Source organism: Cygnus atratus, chromosome 20 (genome assembly GCF_013377495.2).
Source record: "Cygnus atratus isolate AKBS03 ecotype Queensland, Australia chromosome 20, CAtr_DNAZoo_HiC_assembly, whole genome shotgun sequence".
Taxonomy (NCBI): Eukaryota; Metazoa; Chordata; class Aves; order Anseriformes; family Anatidae; genus Cygnus; species Cygnus atratus.
The window spans coordinates 6,543,548-6,564,368 of NC_066381.1; the positions used below are offsets into that span (position 1 = coordinate 6,543,548).

The window sequence follows — 20,821 nt, forward strand, 5'->3', positions numbered from 1 at the left end:
AGTGGGCAGGGAAGGGAGAGCCTCTCGGCGGGATGGAGGCCTTCCTCTAACTGCCTGTTGAATTATTCAGGACTGGCATTAACTTATAAATGAGTGTGTTTGACTGATTTTGTGGTTGATGTACAGATAAATTCTAATGAAAGACAGCTACAAGATTTTAAATTATTAATTAGACTGCCACTTAACAAAGCCTATTTGGCACTCTATTTCCTTGCTTAACAAGACAAAAACTTTAAGAATAGGGTTTGGATCAGCCCAGAGGCTCTTCATTTGCATTTTGTTTTTCTAGCTCCAGAAATGAAAGCCGTAGATCTTGACCTTAACAGGCTACCCCTGGTGGGATGAAACCTTCCAGCAGCCCCGCCGCCAGCCTGCGCAGGGCTCGGCTCCACCTCGGGCTCCTGCTCCACGGCCCCAAAACCACGGCTGCTGCTTCGCCTCCCCCCCCGTGCTCCGAGCAGGATGCTCGGGGGGGGCTCGGGGGGGCTCTCCTCGCCCGCCCAGGTTGGGTTTAGGAGCCGAACAAAGCCAGAGCTGGAGAGGAGAGCCTTCGAGCGCGAGGCCCCGCAGCCGCAAGGTGACATTACCCCAGCGGGGAAAGGGCTCCCCGGGGGGGCAGCGAGGGCTGAGCCCCTCCTGGGGTCGGTGCCTTTGGGTATGGGGGGGCTGCGGGGAGCTCGCACCCCGTGCCACCGCGCCGGAGCCTTGCTGGATATATGGCAGTGCCACAGGGTGGGCCCGGTGCTGTGCCCTCCCCGGGGTGCAGGACGGTGACCGGGGGTCCGGGGGGGTCCCCCCGTATGGCAGCGCTGCCCCTCCCCCCCCAACCTCCCCGGGGCTGGCCCAAGCACGGCGGTGCTGGAGAAGCGGGGCCCCCCCGACCCCCCCGGAGGGTCGGCATCTCCCCGCTTATGATGTCAAAAAGCTCCCCTATGATGTCCCAGGCGGTTGCCATGGCAATGGCGTGATGTCACGAATCTCCTCGGGGGGGGGGGGGGGGGGGGGGCACAAGAGAACGCGCCTCAACTTCCCTGCCGAGTCCCCGGTGTCCCCACCGAGCCCGGTGTCCCCCTCCCGAGGAACGGAGCCGGTCTTACACTGGACACCGACCCCCCCCCCCTCAGGACCCCCCCCCTCAGCGCTCCGGTCCCCGCCGTGCGCCCCCCCCCCCCCTTCCCCGGTGCAGCCCCGCTGCCCCCGGTCCCCCCCGCGCTCCCGGTGCCCGCCGTACCCCGGTGCCTGCGGGACCCGCCGCGCTCCCGGTGCCGGCTGCGTGCGCCCCCCCGGTTCCCCGCGCTCCCTCGGGTGCCGCTCCCCGGGGACCCGGGGGTGCCGGTAGCACGGCGGCAGCGGCGAGTTGGGGGGTGGGGGTATGGGGCGGGGGGGGGGGGGGGGGGGTGGTTCGCCCGGCGGCGCGGCCCCAACTTCGTCGAGGAGGCAAACTTCGGGAACGGCCCCGGTGCCCCCGGTGCCCTCCCGGTGCGGCGCTCACCTTGGCGGAGCATCTTGGTGCCGGTGCGGGGCGCGGTCTCCCGGCGCGGCGGTAACGGCGGCGGCGCTCAGAGCCGCGGGCACGGCGGCGGCGGCGGCGAGCGGCGGCGGCGGCAGCAGCGGCGGCGGCGGCAGCGGCGGCTGCACCGGGAGCGCGGAGCCGGGGCCCGGGCGAACGGCCCCCGGGGGGGCATGGCGGGGCGAGCCGAGCCGCAGCGGCCCCGGGAGCACCGAGTCCCGGTCCCGGTCCCGGTCCACCGGGAACCCCCGGCCGCGCCTCTGCCCGCCGCGCGTCCCGCCGCCGGTTTTTAGGGGGGGAGCCGCCCCCTCGGGGCTGGGGCCGCCGCCGCCCCCCACCCCCTCGGGCCGAGCCTATAAAGGGGAGCCCGGTGCCGGTGCCGCGGCGCCTGCAGCGGCGGAGCAGGGCTGGGCAGGGCGGGGCGGGGCAGCGACGGGGCGGGCTGGGCTGGGCTGGGCCGGGCCGGGCCGGGCTGGGCTGGGCTGGGCTGGGCGAGCCTGGCCGGGGCCCCCCCTTCCTCCTCCTCCTCCTCCGCCGCCGCCTCTCCCGCCTCCCGTGGACAGTTCGTGAAAGTGCCGCTGCTCTCGGTCCCCGCGCCGCCCCCCCGGTGCCCCCCCGAGGGCAGAGCCCTCCGTCCCATCGGGTCCCCGCTGCCGCCCCCCCGCCCCGTCGCACTCCCCGCCGGGTGTCACATCGTGTCCCCGCTGTCCCCAAAGCACCCGCCGGGGCCCCCCTGTCCCCCGCCGCCCCATCCTACCCCTCCTCCAACGGGGCCCCCCGCCCCTTAGCGTCGCCCCTCCGCCCTAATGGAGCTCCCGATACCCCCGCGGGGTCGCTGCCACCCCATCGGGAGCTCCGCTGTCCCTGCTGCGGCCCCCCCCGCCCCCCCGAGTCCCCGCTGTCCCCGCTGTCCCCTCCGCCCCGTCCGTGCCGCTCCACCGGGTCCTTCCCCGCTCTTTGCCCCCGGGGTCCCTGCCGACCCCCCGGTCCCCCCCCACCCCATCGGGGTCCCGATACCGCACGGGGGTCCCGCTGCCCCCGCCGTGCCCCCCGGAGGTCCCCGCTGCCCCTCGGGGCTCCCTCCAGCCCCATAGCAGCCCCCGTTATCCCACCGGGGACGCTGCTGTCCCCGCTGCCCCTCGGGGGTCGCCGTCACCCCCCCGTCCCCCTGCCACCCCCGGGACCCCCCGCCCCCTCTCATCCCACGTCTCGCAGCGGGGAGGGACCCCCATGGCCACCCCCCCCGCGATCCCACAACGGGACCGGGAGCGGGCAGCCGGTAGCCCGGGGGCGATGAGCCCCGGCAGAACGGCGGAGCCACGGGGCTCAGCCCCAACACCCCCGGAGGAGTTGGGGGGGGGGTGGTGGTGGGGGGCAAACCCTTCGGCGTGGTTCTCGGCACGGGCTCGGAGCCGCCGTGCCCCCTTTTTGTCCCGTCCCGTCCCGTCCCGTCGGGGCCCGGCCGTGCGCTCCGCCGGGCTCGATGTGGCGGCCGGCGGCTGCTCTGGCCTGGCCGCGCCGCCCGCTCGGGGCTCGGCTGCCGCCGCCTGCCGCCGCCGCCTGCCCCCGCGCCATGGCGGCCCCGGGGAGCCTCCGGTGCGCGGCCACGAGGCCCGCGGCTGCCGCAGGTGGGACGGGGCCGGACGGGGCCGAGCGGGGCTGAGCGGGGCGGGGAGGACCGGGCACAACCGGGACGGTACCGGCAGCCTCTACCGGGCCCGGTTACCGGCCGCAGAGCCGGTGCACCGGGGGATACCGGGTTGGGGTCGTGCTCTGCCAAAACGGGTCGGAACCGCGGAGCCGCGCCGGTTCTGGGCCTCACCTCCCGGTGCCCGGGGGGACCGAGCACAACCGGGACGGTACCGGCAGCCTCTACCGGGCCCGGTTACCGGCCCTCAGAGCCGGTGCTCCGGGGGATACCGGCTTGGGGTCGTGCTCTGCGAAAACGGCTCGGAACCGCGGCCCGGTTCTGCCTCCCGGGGCCGCTTCCCCGCCGCACCGTGAGACCGCCCGGCTCCGTACCGGCACACCGGGGCTCAGCCCCCGGCCCCCCCCCCCCACCCGGTATTTGGGGTATTTTGGGTGCCGGTGGCGGGAGCACACCCCCCCCACACACACACACACCCCTCCCGGGGGCCGTCCCGGCTGTGCCGTGGGCCGTGCGGAGGGGTCGGTGGCTCACGGTGCCGGTGCCGGGTGACGCTCGCCGGGGCTGGCGGCGGTGAATAATCCCGTGCTGTCACTCCCCCGCCGCGCTCTGACTCCGCCGAGCTGCGGGGGCGGCGGCTGCTGCCGGTACCGGGGGGGGGGTGTGTGTGTGTGAGGTGAGGGGGAAAAGGGGTGCGGGGTGGGGGGACTCCCCACAACGGGACAGGCCCGGTTCGGTCGCTGTCGGGTGGCCGGTACCGGGCACGGGAACCCCCGCTTTGTTTTGGGGTCACGCCAAGGCACGGTGGCGCTTTGGGGGCGTAAAACGTGCCCCCCACCCCAAAGTAATTAATATCGTTGACCCGAGCTGAAATCTGGCCGCTAACGGGGGCTCGGACCCAGCCCCGGGGGTGTCACGGGGCCGCCCGGTGCCCCCCGGGACGTGGTGTCCCCACCCCGGCCACCCCCCCGTTGCATGCCCCGTTCCCTCCCGCAGGCCGAGCCGCGGCGCGGCGGGCGGCGACGCAGGTCCCCGAGGAGCTGCTGAGCGACCCCGAGCTGCGGGAGGCGGCGGGGGCCCTGCCCGCCAACTACAACTTCGAGATCCCCAAAACCGTCTGGAGGATCCGGCAGGCGGGGGCCAAGAAGGGTGAGCGGGGATGGGATGGGTGGGGTGGGGTGGGATGGGACGGGATGGATGGGACGGAGCGGGATGGATGGGATGGGACGGAATGGATGGAGTGGGATGGGTTGGGATGGGATGGGATGGATGGGACAGGTTGGGACAGGACAGGACGGATGGGATGGGATGGGATGAGACAGGATCGAACAGGATGGGTGAGATGAGATGGAACAAGACGGGATGGACGGGATGGATGGGATGGAACAGGACGGGATGGGTGGGATGGGACAGGATGGGATGGATGAGATGGTTTGGGACAGGACAGGATGGATGAGATGGGATGGGACGGGATGGGATGGATGAGATGGTTTGGGACAGGACAGGATGGATGAGATGGGATGGGACGGGATGGCACAGGACAGGATGGATGGGACGGGACGGGACGGGACAGGGCACCCGCTGGGGACCCACGGTGCTGGGGCAGCCCCCGTGCGCGGGTGCCTCATGGAGCCGCCCGTGCCCCGGTGCCGGGTTAATAGACCTGTATCGCCGGGCTGTAATCGCATCGAACAGGACAGGTGGAGCTGCGTGGAGCTGTCAGCTCCGCAGACGTGGCTGGGCCGCCGGCCAGCTCCGCGATGCTCTCCCTGCGCCTCCCTGGCACGGCGCTGAGCCCCAGCCGCATCCTCGCTCCCGGACCCCGGGGGGCGGCCGTGGCTCACGGTGGGTGGGGAGGCTCCGTGGTGGCCCCCGAAGGGGTGCTGGGGGTCCTCCCTCACCCGGTGCCACCTTCGTCCCTGCTTTTACAAGCACCGTGTCTTCTCGGGAGCCTTGCCAGCTGCCACCGAGCTGCTGGGCATCACGGGGGGACACCGCACCCCCGTGTCCCTCGTGGCACGGTGGCCGTGGGCACGTCGCCGTCCCCGCGGCTCCCGGTACGGGGCAGGGCTGCCCGGCCTCGTTGCCACAGCTCCCGCGGCTCCCGCTGCCGCGTTTTGCTGCTTGTTGGCACCTCCTAATTAAATGTAAATATGCGGTTGGGATTTAGTCCGCGGAGCTGGGAGCGGAGCCCATCAGCCAGCCAGCCATGCTGGGATTTTCAAAAGCCGCCTGTGCCGAGCCCAGCCGGGGCCGCGTTGCTGGGGGAACGCGGGGTTGGTGCCAGCCCTGCCCGACGCGGGGCTGGGAGCCACCCTTGTCACCCCCTTGTCACCCCCTTGTCACCCCCTTGTCACCCCCTTGTCACCCCCTTGTCACCCCCTTGCCCCTGGTGGGGGCGAAGCTGTTTGAGGAGCTGGGAGCATCCCGGGGTGCGGGGAGGGGGGGGGGGGGGGGGGCTCTGGCCCCGTGGTGGGCTCGTGCCCGGCTGTGGCACCCCAGCAGCATCGCCGTCCCCCGTTCCCACTATTTTCGGACCTCCAGCACTGCTCCGTAAGGCTCTGCCCTCCAAAAGCTGGTGGTAGTGGGGTGGAGGCAGCCCCAAATGGTCCCAGGTGGGCTGGAGATAGTGGGGGCACCGGGTGCCTGCGCAGCCTCGGACTGGCAGAGCCCCCCCGGAGCTTTCCCAGTGCCCCACAGGTTGGAGCCGGGGTGAGATTAGCCCGATTTGGGGCAGGGCTTTAAACAGCTCCGCGTTTGCCACCGGGTTTTGGCTCGGCAGCCTGGGGATCTCCGTCGGAAAGGGATTTGCAGAGGCCGTTTGGGTAAATATTGCTGGGATATTAGCCGGATCGGGAGGTGAAACGACAAGGGGATTAATAGGGCCGGGCACCGAAGCGAGAGGCTGAGCTCGTGGCCGGCTTCGCGGCCCCGCGCGTGGCAGAGGGATTGTTCCGAGCCGCGAGGAGAGAACAAAACGGGAAACATCGCCCTGCTATGAATAAATGCGTGCTACGCACAAAGCTGCCTGCGTCGCCGGCCACCCTCTCAAAACGGGGAGCGAGGCAGCGAGGGGAGGTGTGGAGAAGGGCCGCGAGGACGATCAAAGGTTTCGAAGAGCTTCTGTACAATGGGAGATGAAACAGATTTAGATCCTTTAGCTGGAAGAGAGCCGAGCGAAGGGGGACATGAGAGAGGGCTGTGGAGTTGTGAGTGGTGCGGGGAGGCTGAATAGGGGATGATTATTCCCTCTTCCTTGCAGCAGGAGAGCCAGGGGCGCACGTTTGCATTATTAGGAGCAGGTTTAAAATAAACAGAAGAAAGTACTTTTCCCCGTGCAGCACATAATTAAAACCTCGAGCTCGTTACTGCGGGAAGCCAGGCAGACCAGAAGTGTCAGCGGGTTCAAAAAGGGACGAGATGCGCTCGCTCAGGATGGGCGCGGGCAGGCAGAGCCAGCACCACGGCCGGGGCCTCGGGGATCTGTGCCACGCCGCCGCTTTCCGCTGTCCTTTTGCCCAATTTCTGTCGGTTTTGGGGAAGCCCAAAGGGGTCGGATCCTGCCGTGGGTGCGCGACGGGGCCGGTCCCTGCTTGGGAGCACCGGGTAACCGCGGGCGTTTCTCTTGCAGTGGCCCTACAGATGCCGGAGGGGCTCCTCATGTTCGCCTGCACCATCGCAGACATCATCGAGCGGTAAGACCCAGCTGCGCGCCCCGGGGAGGGCGCTGGGGCTCCCACCTCCGCCGCAGCCTCCCGGCTCTCTGGGGACGGGGACGGCACGGCCACGCCACCCACCCAGCGCCCGCGGTCCCTTCTGGGTTCACACGTCCCCACTGTCTGCTTGCGGAGCCTCAGGGTGGCGGTGACCTCTGCGGTGCAAGCATGGCCGGGTGCCCTCGCGGGGACGTCCCCTGGATGTGGGTGGCAGGGACCTGTCCCTGTCCCCCGGGAGCTCGGCTCCCTGTGGTGCTGCTGAAGAGGTGACAGCCCGGAGGCCGTGTCCCTACACGAGGTGACCGCAGGCAGCTCTCGGCCCCAGCCCTCCTGATTTTTTTTTCCCTCGATGGAAGCAGGAGGTGGGAACGAAGGGGGACCGAGGAGCTCGGCGTTGTGGCGGTGGGTTCAGGCACCTGGCAGAAATCGGCCGAAATCTTGTCACCTGTCCTGTCCCACCCGTCACCCTGCTGTGGCTGTCCCCCCCAGCCCCTCACTGGGGGGGGGGGGGTCACGGGACACGTCCTGGCTTTGTCACGGGACGTGTCCCAGCTTTGTCACCGTGTCCCCGGAGGCGGGGGGGGGGGAGCTGCCGCAGCCCCGCGTTAGGGCTGGGCGAGGGAGCAGTGGGAGGGTGGGAGCGGGCAGGAGGCGAGCGTGGGGCGCAGGGGACGGGTGCGGGGGACGGGACGGGCGTGGGATGCGGGGGGGTGGCTGCGGGGGACCGAAGGGACGCGGGGGGGCGGGCGGCACCGCGTGGGCCTGTCCCTTTAAGCGGTGCTGCCTCCTCTCCGGCTTTGGCACCCAGCCGCTTTCATGTCTCCGACTTCAAAGGCGGCGGATTAAGGGGCTCTTTCATCTGAATGAAACCTAAAGCCCCGCTTCCCCGGGTCCAGCATCCCCAGGGGCCTCGCCTTCCCTGCCAGGGGTGGTCGGATCCTGCCCTTGCTGCTGCCCCGCAGCGCCCGGGGACGCCGCAGCGCCCGGTCCCGTGCTGGGGACGCCGGGTGACGGCCGTCCTCTGGCTTGGGGACGAGGCCGTGCCGGGCGCTGGCGCTGCCGTCCGGAGGATGCGGGGTCGGGAGCGAGCGCAGCCGTGTCCCCGCGCTCTTGGGACCGGGTTAAATTGCTGTGGGTGAGGCGTGGACCGGCGGGTGGCCTCGTTAGAGCCTGCCTCCTCCTGCTGTTAATATTCATCGCGGGCATTAATGTGGAATCACGGCTGGCTGCTGCGCCCAGTGGCCCCGCTCGTTGCCCAGGAGCCGCGTGGCTGCGACGTGATGGGAATCGGTGCAGCTCCGGCCGTGGCGAGGCTGGGGACAGGGTCTGGGTGCTGCTGGCCCCAGGTGGCATCTACCGTAGCATGGGGACAGCAGTGCCTGTCCCACAGCGCTCCTGCTCAGCCGGAGCCATGCCTGCTGCCGCCCCCCTCATATTTCTCCCGGCTGCTGGAGCTGCTTTTGGCAAAATACACAAATATTTGGGGAGGGATGAGAGCAAGGATGTAGCCTCGCTCTGCCGAAGCACGGGTGTCTCAGACAGGCACCCGGTGGGTCCGTCTGCTCCCTTCGAGGAGGATAGTGGGGACGAGGGCAGGGGGCTGTGGGTTGGGGTCCCCAGCCCGTGCCCACCCTGCGCACCCCGGCATCGCGCTGCCTCTTGCCGGGCGCTTGGCTGAAGCCGGAGCCGGAGCATCGCCGAAAGGCTTCGGGTGCTTAGCGTGGTGCCTTTGAAATAAGGACACTGACGGCATCGACCGGCGTGAGGCCCCGTTAATTAGCGTTAATAGGGTTGGCGTTACCTCCGAGCGGGATGGGGGGGCCGCGGGGCCGGTCGCCAGCCCCCAGCGGGGCGGGGGTCTCGCTGCCGCCCGCGGGCCGCTGAGCTGGCGGGGCCGCGGGCTGCCGGAGCCGCATCACGACGCTCTGGCGGCGACTTCCAAATTGGCTCCGTTTCTGGCAGCTGATGTAATTCGGCGGAGGGGAGCTCGTGCCGGGGGGGGGGGGGGAACGACACACGTGGGGGGCGGCAGGAGGGGGGAGATGCGCGTGGGGAGAGCCTGGGCAGCAGCTCGGGAGTTGGGGGCAGCCCCCAGCCCACCGTGCCGGGGAGGTGGCAGCAGCGGCGCGCCCCGCGCCGAGGGCTTAGGATTGATGTGGGGGGGTCTGCGGGAGCGGACCCCTTTTCCCCCCCACCCCCCGCCGGGGCTGGAGCAGGCGGATCAGCTGGGCTCTCAGCTGGGCTTTTGATTCCTTGTTAATAAAGTCGGCTGTCAGGTTCCGCAGCTGCTAATCCCTCTGTCTCCCCACCCGGCGGCAGGGCGAGCGGCTCCTGCTAATCAGGGGTGGCGCGGGGCCGGGCGAGCGCTGTTGGCACGGTTTTGCCCCCCCCCCCCCCCCCTCCTTGCCCTGGGGCCGCATCCTGGCCGGGGTGCCCGGAGCAGCCGGCAGCGCTGGCACGGCTTGAAAGGCCCCGCTGCAGCCGGCGGCAGAGATAGCGAGGACGGAGGAGCCCCTGGGTGCCGCACGTGCCGTCCCCTCCTGGTGGGTGCCAGCACGGGGGCACCGGGTGCCCCGGCCAGGCGGCTCTGCCACGTGGCACTGAGCGGCGTGACAAAGCTGGTGGCATCGCCAGAAAGCCCCCAAGGAGCCTCTGGGGGTGTCAGCGCGGCGCAGGATCCGGCCTCGGCCGCCGTCTCGTTGCCCTCTCCTCTCTCCCTTCGTCCTTTCAGCAGAAGCAGCGCGGTGCGCAGGGGGATTTAATCACCGTCATTAAGTGCACGGCGGCATCATTAGGGAGAATGAAGTTCTCACTTGAGCGGAGACGTTTAAAGCCTCGCCCGGGCTGTAGGGAGGACAGGGCAGGGGCTGTGCACGGGGCTGCCACCTCCTTGGGGCCAGGCCGTGCCAATGTCACCCCCCCGTGGTGCCCGTCCCGTGTCCCCGTGTCCTCGGGGAGCTGGCACCAAGGGGTGGCCCCATGGCACGGCCACAGGGAAGCTGCCACGGAGGGGACAGGCACCAACTGGGCGCAGGAAACCACGGTGGCCTTGCCACCACCCTGCTCTGGGACCTTGCTTTGTCTCGTTTGGGGTTTTCCCAGCCTCCAGGCCAGCAAAACATGGGGCTGGGGTGCACCTCGGGACGCAGGCTGCCTGGTAGGGCAGGGACCGGCCACGTCCCCATGTGGGACGGGACCAGGACGGGGACCTGACCGTTGGGGACCCCGGGGACGCGCACGCCTCGCCGGCCTGACCCACTTGCGGGCGCTCGGCGGGGCCGCGCGCGGGCGGTAATTGCCCAGCTGCAGCGGTGCTCTTCCAGAGCCGTTTGCAGTAAAATTGCAAACTCATTATTTTAATTATGTGCAGCCTTCCCGTGCTAATGAAGTTGGGAGCCTGGTAATGCGGCTCGGTGATGGGCTTCTCCGCTAATTAAACGCATTGTTCTGCGCCGGGGCTGCGCTCCGTGCCCCGGGACGGCGGAGAGCTGAGATGGGAGCCCGCGGGCACGGAGCAGCTCGCTCTGTGTCCCCATCCCCAGCGGGACGCGGGCACCCATGGGTGCTGCAGCGTCTCTATAAGCCCCGAAATGCCAGGACGGGGGGCTCCCAGCCTGGTCCCCTCCATCTCTTTTCCACCGAGGGCTGCTGGAGCACGGCCGGCGGCCGGGTGAGATGGATGCGCCGTGGCTGGGTCCCCTCCGCCAGGGCGAGCGGAGCAGATTGATGGGCTGCGGGTCAGCGCGGCATCGCTCACGCGGTGTCAGGGGGCACCGCGCTGCCGCCGGCAGCAAACGCCCTCATTTATCTGCCGGGGGGCCGGGAGCCATCAGGCAGCGGGAGGGGATGCTGGGGACCGGCTGCCCCGTGCTGGGGGCTGCTGGGCCCGCAGGCAGGAAAGTTTTGCTGGTAAAAGTGAGGCAGGGTGAAGCCAGGGCTGCTGGCGCGTGGCTGGAGGAGGGGATGGGGTCCCCACGCTTGTCCCTGGGTTGTTGTCACCTCCGTCCTGTGCCGGCCATGGGAGAGCAGGGTCAGGGGGCCGGGCGCGCTCCCATCGCCGCCACGGGGCCGGGACCCGAGCCCGGGCGCGCATCCTGACAGCGCTGAGCGTGGCACTTTATAAATGGGATTTTGGGCGCCATCTGTTTAAAAGAGGAGATAATGAATTAGGGGAGATGAGAAAAATGCTAAGGCCGGGCTGTTTTTCAGAATGAACGGGGTTTGCGGGACGTAAAAGATGAATAACCTCCCCTAGTCTTCAATATTCATGAGCTCCCAGCTGGAGCGAGCGGCTTGGCGCCGGCTGGGGACAGCCCTGTCACCGCGTCCTGACACGCCACCGGGACCCCACGACGAGCGGCGGGGACACGAGGCACCCACGAGGACGCTGCCGCAGCCGCTCGGGTCCGGGCCGGTGGGCGAGCGGCTTGCCGGCCCCCGTGACAGGCAGGTGGCTGCTAATTGACGTTTCCTTCCTCTGTAGTTTGATGAAAGGCTCTGGTGACACCGAACTGATTAAAACATCAAGGGGAGGCCCCCGCGCTCGCCTTTGATTTGTCTCGGGAGATTGCAGCCGCTCCGCTCGAGCGTCCAGCGCAGCCGGCGCGGGTCACCCCGGCGCGTGCTGGCCCCGTGTCCCCCCCGGCACCGCGGTGCTCCCTGCACCCATCCCACCTCCCCAGCATCATCCTGCGGTGTCCCGGGTCCGTCCCAGGTCCCCTCTCCGAGCTCCTGGAGCAGGACAGCTCCCTGCATCGCGTGGGGCTCAGCACCCTCTCCGAGGAGCCACGTGCCGAGCCCAGCGCACCGGGCAGGGGCACCGGGCGCCTCCGCCAGGCTCTGCCCCCTCCCTCCGCTGTTGCTATTTCACTTTCTCGCTCTTCACCCCCAGGGACTTTCTCTGGGGTTCGGGCCAATTTGCATACATTTTAATCTATAAAAAATTAAGCGGCGCTGGCTGCCGCTCTGAGTCAGACCTCCCCGTCCTGAATCTTAAGGAGCTGAATAATTTTCCACTTTTGCTGAGATGTGTGGAGTCTGATTCACGTACGTCTCATCACCTCTCATTAGAGAAGGGGGCTGGGGGCTCGGGGGGGGGGGGGGAGAGCTTTCTCGATGCTTCGCCGGCAGCCCCCAGCCCCGTGGCACTGCCGTAGGGGCAGTGCAGCCATTGTCCTCCCATCCAGGCCGTGCTGGCGGCGAGGGACCGCGGGATTTTGGGTGCTGGCGGGCTCAGGTCCATCCTCCCGCTGTCCCCAGCCCCTGGGGTGCTGGGGGGAGAGCTGGTGGTGCCTGATTCTTGCAGGATTTGAGGGGTGGCAGTGGCTCCGTCCCCTTGGCGGGGATGCTCTCGCTGCCCTGTCCCCCTCCCCGGGGCGCTGACGACGGGCCGGAGCTGTTAATATCCAGCACGCTCCGCCATTTCCCCACCTTCTGCCATCTGCCCAGATCTGCCCACCATTTCTATTCTTGCCGCCGACGTAACGCTCCCTGCCTGGCGCTCGGGGAGGAGCGCGCGCGGGACCCTGGCCCCCAGCCAGCACCGACAGGGGGGTGACGCTGCGCAGGGGCCCCCACCTCTGCCGGCCCCGAGCCCCGCACCGGTGGCACCAAGCCCCTGCCGGCACCGGGGTCGCCCTCGTAAGAAGCCACCGAGCAGGAGCCGGGGGTGCCCAGGCCCGAGGTACAGCCCGGCCATCGGTGTAAATAAGGAATTAGCATCGGGTTTAAGCGGCCCCTCCAGGCGCGGGGCTTTGTCACTGCGATACCTGCTTTCATAATTAAACCACCACGGCGGCTCCCCGGGAACGCGGCCAAGCTAATAATCCCCTGAAATGGTGCCATAAACTACCCACAAAGGTGGCTCCTTTAAATCACGCGCGAGCCCCGGCTTTATCTCTCGGCACGCGGGTGCCCGGGTGGCTGGGGCGGCGATGCCAGGCACGGGTGACGGGTGGCGGTGCCAGCTCGCTCCGTGCCACCCCTCTCCAAGTGCCACCTAAGCACCAGCTGCTCCCCGAGCGCAGCTGGCACCTGTCTTTTCCGAGCTGGCACCCACTGGAGATGCAGCCGGGCACGGGATGGGGTGCACCAGCTCGGGCATGGGGTGACGGTGGCTCTGCCAGCCCGCTGCCACCATGGTGCTGGCACGGCTCGGGGTGCCGAGGTGGCTGCCTGCCCGTCCCGGTGGCTCTGGTCCCCGGAGCGGTGACACTGCGCCGCGCCGGGTCTCCCCCTGCTCCTTTCCCTCTCGCTGCATTAGGAAGCTGGCAGCGTCTTATTTGATGAGCGGATAATCCGCTGAATTGCAAACAGCTTTACCCAATTGAAGAGGCGGATTACCGCTCTCCAGTTTAATCATGTTGACATCTCGGAGAGTAGCCAACGCTCGTCCTCGTCGGCACGCGGCGAGGGGCTCCACGGCAGCGCGGGGTCCCCCGGTTGCGCCACGTGCCCGCGGGGACCAAACCGGGCTGGGGACGGGGACCCTGGCACAGGGAGGGGAGGACGTGGGCCGTGCCATTGCCGTCAGGATGCCACCCTCACCGCCGTTGTGCCTCCCCGCAGGTTCACGGAGGCGGAGGCGGTGGTGATGGGCGACGTGACCTACGGCGCGTGCTGCGTGGACGACTACACGGCGCGGGCCCTGGGCGCTGACTTCTTGGTGCACTACGGTCACAGCTGCCTGAGTAGGTGACGTTTGGCCCTGGGGAGCGCGGTGGCTGCGCCCGGTTGTGGTCGAGGCAGTGGGGACAGTGGAGGCTGTGCCACCGCCGGTGGCATTGCGCCCGGCTGAAAGCACATGGCCACGCCGAGCTGGTGCCCGGCCACGCTCAACGCCAGGCTTGGAGACTCAGCCCGGGGCTCGGATCCCTCTCCAAAGGGATTTCTGTCCTCCAGCCTCCACTGCCTGCGTTGGCCGGGGCCGGGCCGGCTGGGTCGCTGCCCGCGGGCAGGATTTTGGGAGCGGCACGGGGTGCGGAGCCTCTTCCCTCCCGCCGTGCCGCAGCGCCCGGCCCCATCCTGCTTGGCTGCAGCGGTGCCCAAATCGCAGCCCCGTGCCCTGGGCTCGCCCAGGAGCCTCCGATGGGGCCGGGGCCGGGAAAGGGGCCGGGGAAGGGGCCGGGGAAGGTGGCTTCGCGGGTGCAGCGCTGGCTGGAAGGGGAAGGGAGGAGGAGGAGGCTGCGTGCTCCCCAGGCGGACGGTACTCTGGATCCAGTTGCCATGGAAACTGCGCTGCTGTCCCAGATGCTGCTAACTTTGAAGTCCACCCAGGATGGAATCAGCCCAAAAATAACAATAAGACACTCCGGGTTTTAAGGTGGATCGGCGGAATTGCCGTGCCGAGCGGAGGGCTCGGCTCCGCCGCCGCGCTGCCAGCACCTCGCGGCCCTCCCGAGGGCAGGCAGGGGAATGGGGACGTTTTATGGGGCTGTGTAAAGGGTTTGAAGGATGGCTCCGGGCTCCCTGTGAAATACTGACTTCCCGGTTGAGAACTGTGTCCCGAAAGCCACGTCGGCGTGAGGGTTTGCGGTGATAAATATCTGCTCTAGGTGCTTTACCACCACTGTAACGGGGAGTTTAAAAGGCCCGGTTTTCAGCCCGCTGTTAGTGAAGCAACCACGCCAAGGGGCCCCTGTCAGGCTGCCCACGGTGCTCTCGGTGCAGCCATCCCCGAGGGAGCCCCGTGGGTCTTCGTGGGGACACATCCCGGTGGCACGGAGCCACCTTCCCCGTCCCCCCCGGGCCCCTGCGGGAGGGAGTAATTTGCACTTAATTGTGATCAGGTGAAGAGCACCCAAATGGGAAGTGAGCGCGGAGCTGCGGATCGATGCGGACTCTGTGTACTTTAATTATTCACTTAATCGCGGTGACACAGGCTTCTTAGCACCGGGGGTAATTAGATTTGTGTTCATTGATCCCCCTGGGCTGCCGTTATCCGGAGAGAAACGAGCGGGTGCTCCCCCAGCCCGGGGTGCCAGCGGTGCAGGGGGCTGGGGAGCCCACCCGGCCCATCCTCACCCCCCCCCCCCCCTTCCATCTCTTTCCAGTTCCCATCGACGCCACGCAGGGGCTGAAGATGCTCTACGTGTTCGTGGACATCAAGATCGACACGTCCCATTTCCTCGAGACCCTTCGCTTCAACTTCGCCCCGGGCGCCTCCCTGGCCCTCGTCAGCACCATCCAGTTCGTGTCGGCCGTGCAGGTGAGCTGTGGCTCCGAGCAGCCGCCGTAGCGTTGATCGAGTACTTTATAATAACTCTGATCAATGTTTCATGGCGGCACCCCCTCCCCGGCTCCCCCGGGAGCTGCTCTGTAAATGTCAGGGCAGGCGGTGGAGCACTTGGCATTTTGATGCAGTGCCGGCAGCGGCGGGGGAAGCTCCGGCAGCTCCGTCTGCCTGCTCCTCGGCTGGGCAGGGCGGGCGGAGATGAATGGGCCTCTTGAGCCATGTCTATCCAAACACGGGGCTGTTGAAGCGTTAAGCGTTTTCCCTCGGCTTCTAATTGATATGTTGGCTGAGCCCGGCCGAGCATCTCTGCTCCGCGGGGCCGATACCCTCTCGGAGCTGACCGGCTCCCCTCCGCTGCTGCCTTGTGCCCAGGAGCTATGGCACAGCCCTTGGGGCTGGCACGCTGTGGCTGTTGGGGTTGGGGTGCCCCCAGGGTCCCCAGAAACATAAGGACCACCAGCCTTGGACACAGTGTGAATTTGGGGTCCATCACCCAGCTCGTCCCCGCTCGCTGACCCCGTGTCTCCGCAGGCGGCCGCGCAGGAGCTGCGCCCGCAGTACCGGGTGTGTGTGCCCCAGTGCAAGCCGCTGTCCCCCGGAGAGATCCTGGGCTGCACCTCGCCCCGGCTGGCGCAGGACACGGATGCCATCGTGTGAGTACCCCGGGTCCCCGAGGATGCCGTCGTGCGAGTACCCGCGGTCCCCAAGGACCCTGCAGCGCTCGCAGCGGGGCAGAGCTCCAGGAGCCGCGCACAGCACCCCCGTCCCCAATCCCGTCCCCATCCCCGCACCTTCCCCAAACCCAGGGGTGCTTTCCCCAGGCTCAGCACTTTTGGGGAGAGCTTGGCCTGGGGTGCTCGTGGGCTGGGCTGGGCCCCTCCGGCTCTCCCAGCGCTGCTCCGAGCGGCGTCTGCTCGTAGCGCGGCCGAAATAATTGAGTCGTATATCAGAATAGATAATAGATGGAAGGGCGGGCGGATAATTGGAAAAGACAAATGGCCGGGGCCCAACATCACAGCAACATTAATTTTATTTAAGGACAGCAAATTAGAGGGAGCACTTCGCTTCCTATCACCTAATTATTTTAGGTAATGGAAATGCTTAATGTACTGTGAATACAGCGCGCCGCGGAATAAATAAATACAAGGACCCCACCCCTGGGGGGAGCCCGGCTGCGGGGGGCGAACCCCATCTCACCCACCGGGTGCAGAGCTCTGGCTTCACCCCGTGCGGGGACCTGGGGGCGAGGCAATGCCTTTCTGCTGTCCCCAAGGTCACCACGAGCGGGCTGGGACCCGGGTTGGCATCGCACGGCGTGAGCGGGTCCGTCCTGCTGCGGTGGAGCTGCGCCACGGTACCTGCTGCCCGCCCAGGTGCTCGTGGCCGGCGTACCTGCGTCCTCCCCGCGTTTATTATTTTCTTCTTTAGCCCGTCTCTGGGGCTAACTTTTGCAGACAAATTAGCTTTGATCTTCCAAAATGTCATTCTCCAATTAAGGGCAAAATCTAGTCAAGTTTTACGTCTGAATTCATTTTCCGAGCCCTCACTCCATTAGGGCAGCTGAATGAAAGGCTTTGAAATGTAATTGCTGACTTGAAATCCGATTAGAAATGGAAGCAGCAATGTCTATAACCAGCCAGAGAGACGGAGCAGCTCCCGGGCGCTGCTTCTGCTGCTCCGTGCTGGCGTGGGCGCCCCTTTTCGCCCTGTGAGCGGCTCTCCCTGCCCGCCCAGCACCTCCGCACCCCACGGGCTGGGGAATTGTTGGCCTGGTGCTGCCGTCTCCCACCTCCTGTAGCTCTCCCTCCTCTCCTGCAGGTATTTGGGTGACGGCCGCTTCCACCTGGAGTCCATCATGATCGCCAACCCGGGGATACCCGCATACAGGTAGGGGCACCCCCAGCCTCCATCCCCCCGTGGCGGGGGCACCTCGATCCCCCCAGCACCCAGGGGTGGGCGAGAGGTGGGTGCTGTCCCCGTCGCCCGCCCCGGAGACATCGTCGTGGGGCAGAGGAGGTGAGGGGCAGAGGGGAGCCACGCTGGGTGAGATGAACGCCAGCCATTTACTCTGGCTGAATATAAACATTTTGACAAGTACCTGTGAAAGCTCTTTGAGGTGCAGCCATTAAACTCCCCGGCTGCTGCAGGCAGAGGCCATAAAGCGTGATGATGAGGCTGCTGAAAGCAGATGAAATATCAAGAGCGAAAGGCTGGGCCCATTTGGTGAAATCTGAATTTCTTAGTAGGTCGTTTGTTACTAACGGGAGACGCGCGTCAGGTTTATGGCGCTGGGGAAGCTGCCGAAACCCGAGTGGGATTTGATTAAAATTCTCCTCGTCAAACAAAGCAACAAATCAAAGATATCTTCATAATTGATGAGCCAGGTTTGGGGGGGAGCCGAGCGGGGAGCAGAGCCCGGACCGGGTGCTGGGGGCTGCGACGGGTGCGTGGTCCCAGCCCCGTTGTGCCCCTCGTCCCCGTGCTGCGCCCTGACGAGCCAGCCGGGCCCTGCATTGCTTCGGCAGCTAATTAGCGCTAATTAGGAGGGGCAGCAGGGCTGCACGTGAGCCCGTCCAGTTGGGGCTGAGCGCGGGTGTGCTCCGCAGGTACGATCCCTACAGCAAGGTCTTCTCGCAGGAGCACTACGCCCACGAGCGCATGCGCAGCGCCCGGCAGGACGCCATCCGCAGCGCCGCCCGCGCCCGCTACTGGGGGCTCATCCTGGGCACCCTGGGGCGCCAGGGCTCCCCCCGCATCCTGCAGGTACCTGCGGGGTCCCCTCATCGCCACACAGGCTCCCTGGGGACACACGGGCACGGTCGGGGCAGGGGAAGGACCGGCTCGACCTCCCTCGCTGCCATTGATCCACCCCGAAGCCGCACGGGCAGGGCAATTAGCAGCAGACGAGGGAGGCTGACCGAGGGCTCATTAAACGCTCCCCTCGCCGGGGAGAGCTGGCCAGCCGCGGAGACCCCCCTGGATGAGCGGCTCGGCAATTAATTCCCTGGTTTGCTTTTAATTGGATGAACTCCTGAGCGGGTTCACTTGTCCGTGCAGCCCGGCCAGGCGAGGAGAGCAAAACCAAAAAGTCGAAGTGGGGGGGTCCTCCATACAGGCAGGAGGGGGTTTGGGGAAGGCAAAGTGCCCACGGTGGGCTGGGGGCACGGGCAATGGGGCGATGGACGGCGGCTCCGGAGGGTACGGCCGGCATCGCATCCTCCCGCAGCCTTTGGCCCTGCGGCAGGCGGGCGTCCCAGGGCCGGCAGCCGCTAACGAGAACAGATTGTTGTCATTGAGCCGTAATTACTTCATTAGGCTGAGGCGCGCGCTGGGGAGAGCCGCGCGCGAGCGAGATGGAGCCGCGGCCCCGTCACACGCAGCCGGGTCCCTTGGGGCAGAGCTTTGGGGCTTGTCTGGTTTTCCCGACGTGCTGGGGATTTGGGGTCGCACGAGGCTCACCTGACCCTTTAAACCTCCCCCCCCGGTGCCTTTTTTCCCCCTCCTGCAGCACCTGGAGTCGCGTCTGCGTGCCCTGGGCCGGCCCTTCGTGCGGGTGCTGCTGTCGGAGATTTTCCCGAGCAAGCTGCAGCTCTTCCCCGGCGTCGACGCGTGAGTGCTGCTGGCCGCGGGGGGCCCCCAGCCCGGCCGTGCCCTGTTCCCTTGAGAAACCCCAAAGCTGCCTTGGGCTTAATTTAGCTCCTGGCCTTTGTTTGCTGTCCCAGAGGGTTCCTCTCTGTTGGTGTCCCCAAAGCCTGTGGCGTCTCTTGGCCATGGGGCAAGAGGATGTAGGGGAGCAGCTCCCTGCGGTGGGTGTGTGGTAAGAAGCCTCTGAGCTGCCTGCAGCCCCCCTGGGGACCTCGCTCCCGACATGTCCCTGTCCCTCACAGGGGGCTGGGGCTGTGGGGGCTCTATCTTGGATTATTCTCCACAAAATGTCACTTTTCTCCATCACCTGCCGCGTCCTTGCCCTGCAGGTGGGTGCAGATAGCCTGTCCCCGGCTCTCCATCGACTGGGGGGAAGCCTTCAGCAAGCCGCTGCTGACGCCCTACGAGGTGAGCGACCCCCAGCCCATTTCTGGGGGGTCAGACACCCCCTTCCCCACCCCCCACCCCTCATCACCCCCCCCCACCACCACCACGCTCAGCCCCGTGTCCCCTCGCAGGCAGCGGTGGCACTCGGGGACATCGAGTGGCAGCCGACGTACCCCATGGACTTCTACGCCAGCCAGTCCCTGGGGCCGTGGACGGCGAACCACAGCGCGCCGCAGCCCCCCGGCCGGCCGCCCCAGGTGGGCACCCCGCGGGTGGCGGCGTCCCCGCCGTGCCCCCCGGCCGTGGGTGGGTGGCAGGACGGAGGGGACAGCGCCGTGCCGCAGGCGCCACCCTGTGGCTTCATCCCTTGTGAACCCCTCCTCATCCTCACCCCCTTTCTCTCCCACAGGCGAAGCCCCCCACGCCCCTCGTCCCCGGGGATGGCGCCGAGGGGACGCACAGCCCCACCGACCCCGCTGGCACTTGTGGGGACGTGGCGGGGGCGCAGCCCCACAGGGACTGAGCACCAGCAGGGCTGCACCGGCTTGTGGGGAGCATCCCCGGTAGCAGCCCCATGAGGGACAGGGAAGGGGCTGGGCACGGCCCTCGTCCCCCCGGGCGGCTCCGTGCAGCCCCCGTCGGGGCCGCCCCGTCCATTCACCCCCACCCCCGCCGCCATTTTGTCTCCCCGGCCTCCCTCCGCCAGGGGGCGCCCGAGGCGGGAGGAGGGGGGCGGGGCTCAGCCCGTAGTCCCGCCCCCCCGCCCCTAACGCCGCCCAATCAGCTCGCCGCTTTTCGGCGGGAAGCACGGAGCGGCCGGAAGCTCCCCGTCCCTGTTCCGGCGGGCGGGCGGGCGCCATGTTGGAGGAGCGGCCGCTGCGGCTGCTGGCGCTGCACGGCTACCGGCAGAGCGAGCGCCGCTTCCGCCAGCGCACCGGGGCGCTGCGCAAAGCCCTGAGGGGCCGCGCCGAGCTCGTGGCCTTCGACGCCCCTCACCTCGTGCCAGGCGGCGAGGAAGACGGCGCCGACGACGGCGCCGACCCCCCCCGCGGCTGGTGGTTCTCCAGGCCCGGCGCCTTTGAGGCGCGGGAGGCGGCTGAGGAGCCGGCGGGGCTCGACGAGGCGCTGGCGGCCGTGGCGGAGGCGCTGGCGGAGCGCGGGCCTTTCGACGGGCTGCTGGGCTTCAGTCAGGGCGCGGCGCTGGCCGCCATGGTGTGCGCCTTGAGGGCCCGGGGCGATCCCCGCTTCCCCGTGGCCTTCGCCATCCTGGTGGCCGGCTTCGCCAGCCGCGCCCCGGCCCACGGGCACTTCTACCGGGAGCCCATCGCCCTGCCCACGCTGCACGTGGTGGGTGAGGCCGATGCCGTCATCGCCGCCCCCCTCAGCTTGGAGCTGGCGCAGAGCTTCGTGGAGCCCGTCGTCGTCACCCACCCCGGCGGGCACTTCGTCCCCGTGGGTGCGCCGCAGAAGAAAGCCTACCTGGACTTCTTGGAGCGCTTCCGCGCGGGCCGGGGGCAGGCTGAGCCGCCGGGGGCTGGAGCTGTTTGATAACAGCGTCTGTAATAAACGGGGCTCCAGCCAGGTGCATGCAGCTCGCTGTATTTCCCTGCGCTCCAGAGGGGCCGGAGAGGTCCTCACCACCTCCCTGTGCTAATACCGCAGAGGAGCACAGTGTCAACTCT

At 67.9% G+C, this 20,821-nt stretch overlaps 2 protein-coding genes across 2 annotated transcripts; both read left to right on the forward strand.

Annotated features, from left to right (window-relative positions):
• Window positions 1-3,083: 3,083 nt before the first annotated feature.
• Window positions 3,084-20,724, forward strand: DPH1 (diphthamide biosynthesis 1). Its single transcript, XM_035572153.2, has 12 exons — window positions 3,084-3,138; window positions 4,155-4,307; window positions 6,790-6,853; window positions 13,442-13,563; window positions 14,926-15,080; window positions 15,639-15,760; window positions 16,926-16,994; window positions 17,714-17,870; window positions 18,616-18,716; window positions 19,082-19,160; window positions 19,271-19,396; window positions 19,549-20,724. Exons 1-12 carry the CDS (start codon window positions 3,084-3,086, stop codon window positions 19,660-19,662), a joined length of 1,317 nt encoding a protein of 438 aa, XP_035428046.1. The 3' UTR covers window positions 19,663-20,724.
• On the forward strand, window positions 19,975-20,724 carry OVCA2 (OVCA2 serine hydrolase domain containing). Its single transcript, XM_035572152.2, has one exon. The coding sequence runs from the start codon at window positions 19,998-20,000 to the stop codon at window positions 20,685-20,687; it is 690 nt and encodes a 229-aa protein (XP_035428045.1). The 5' UTR covers window positions 19,975-19,997; the 3' UTR covers window positions 20,688-20,724.
• Window positions 20,725-20,821: the final 97 nt, after the last annotated feature.

Excerpts from the sequence above, each read along its gene's own strand:
- DPH1 (XM_035572153.2), top strand. The coding sequence starts at position 3,084 with ATGGCGGCCCCGGGGAGCCTCCGGTGCGCGGCCACGAGGCCCGCGGCT. Across the intron at positions 3,139-4,154 it reads GAGGCCCGCGGCTGCCGCAG|GCCGAGCCGCGGCGCGGCGG; the intron begins GTGGGACGGGGC and ends TCCCTCCCGCAG. Across the intron at positions 17,871-18,615 it reads GCTCCCCCCGCATCCTGCAG|CACCTGGAGTCGCGTCTGCG; the intron begins GTACCTGCGGGG and ends CCCCTCCTGCAG.
- OVCA2 (XM_035572152.2), top strand. The coding sequence starts at position 19,998 with ATGTTGGAGGAGCGGCCGCTGCGGCTGCTGGCGCTGCACGGCTACCGG.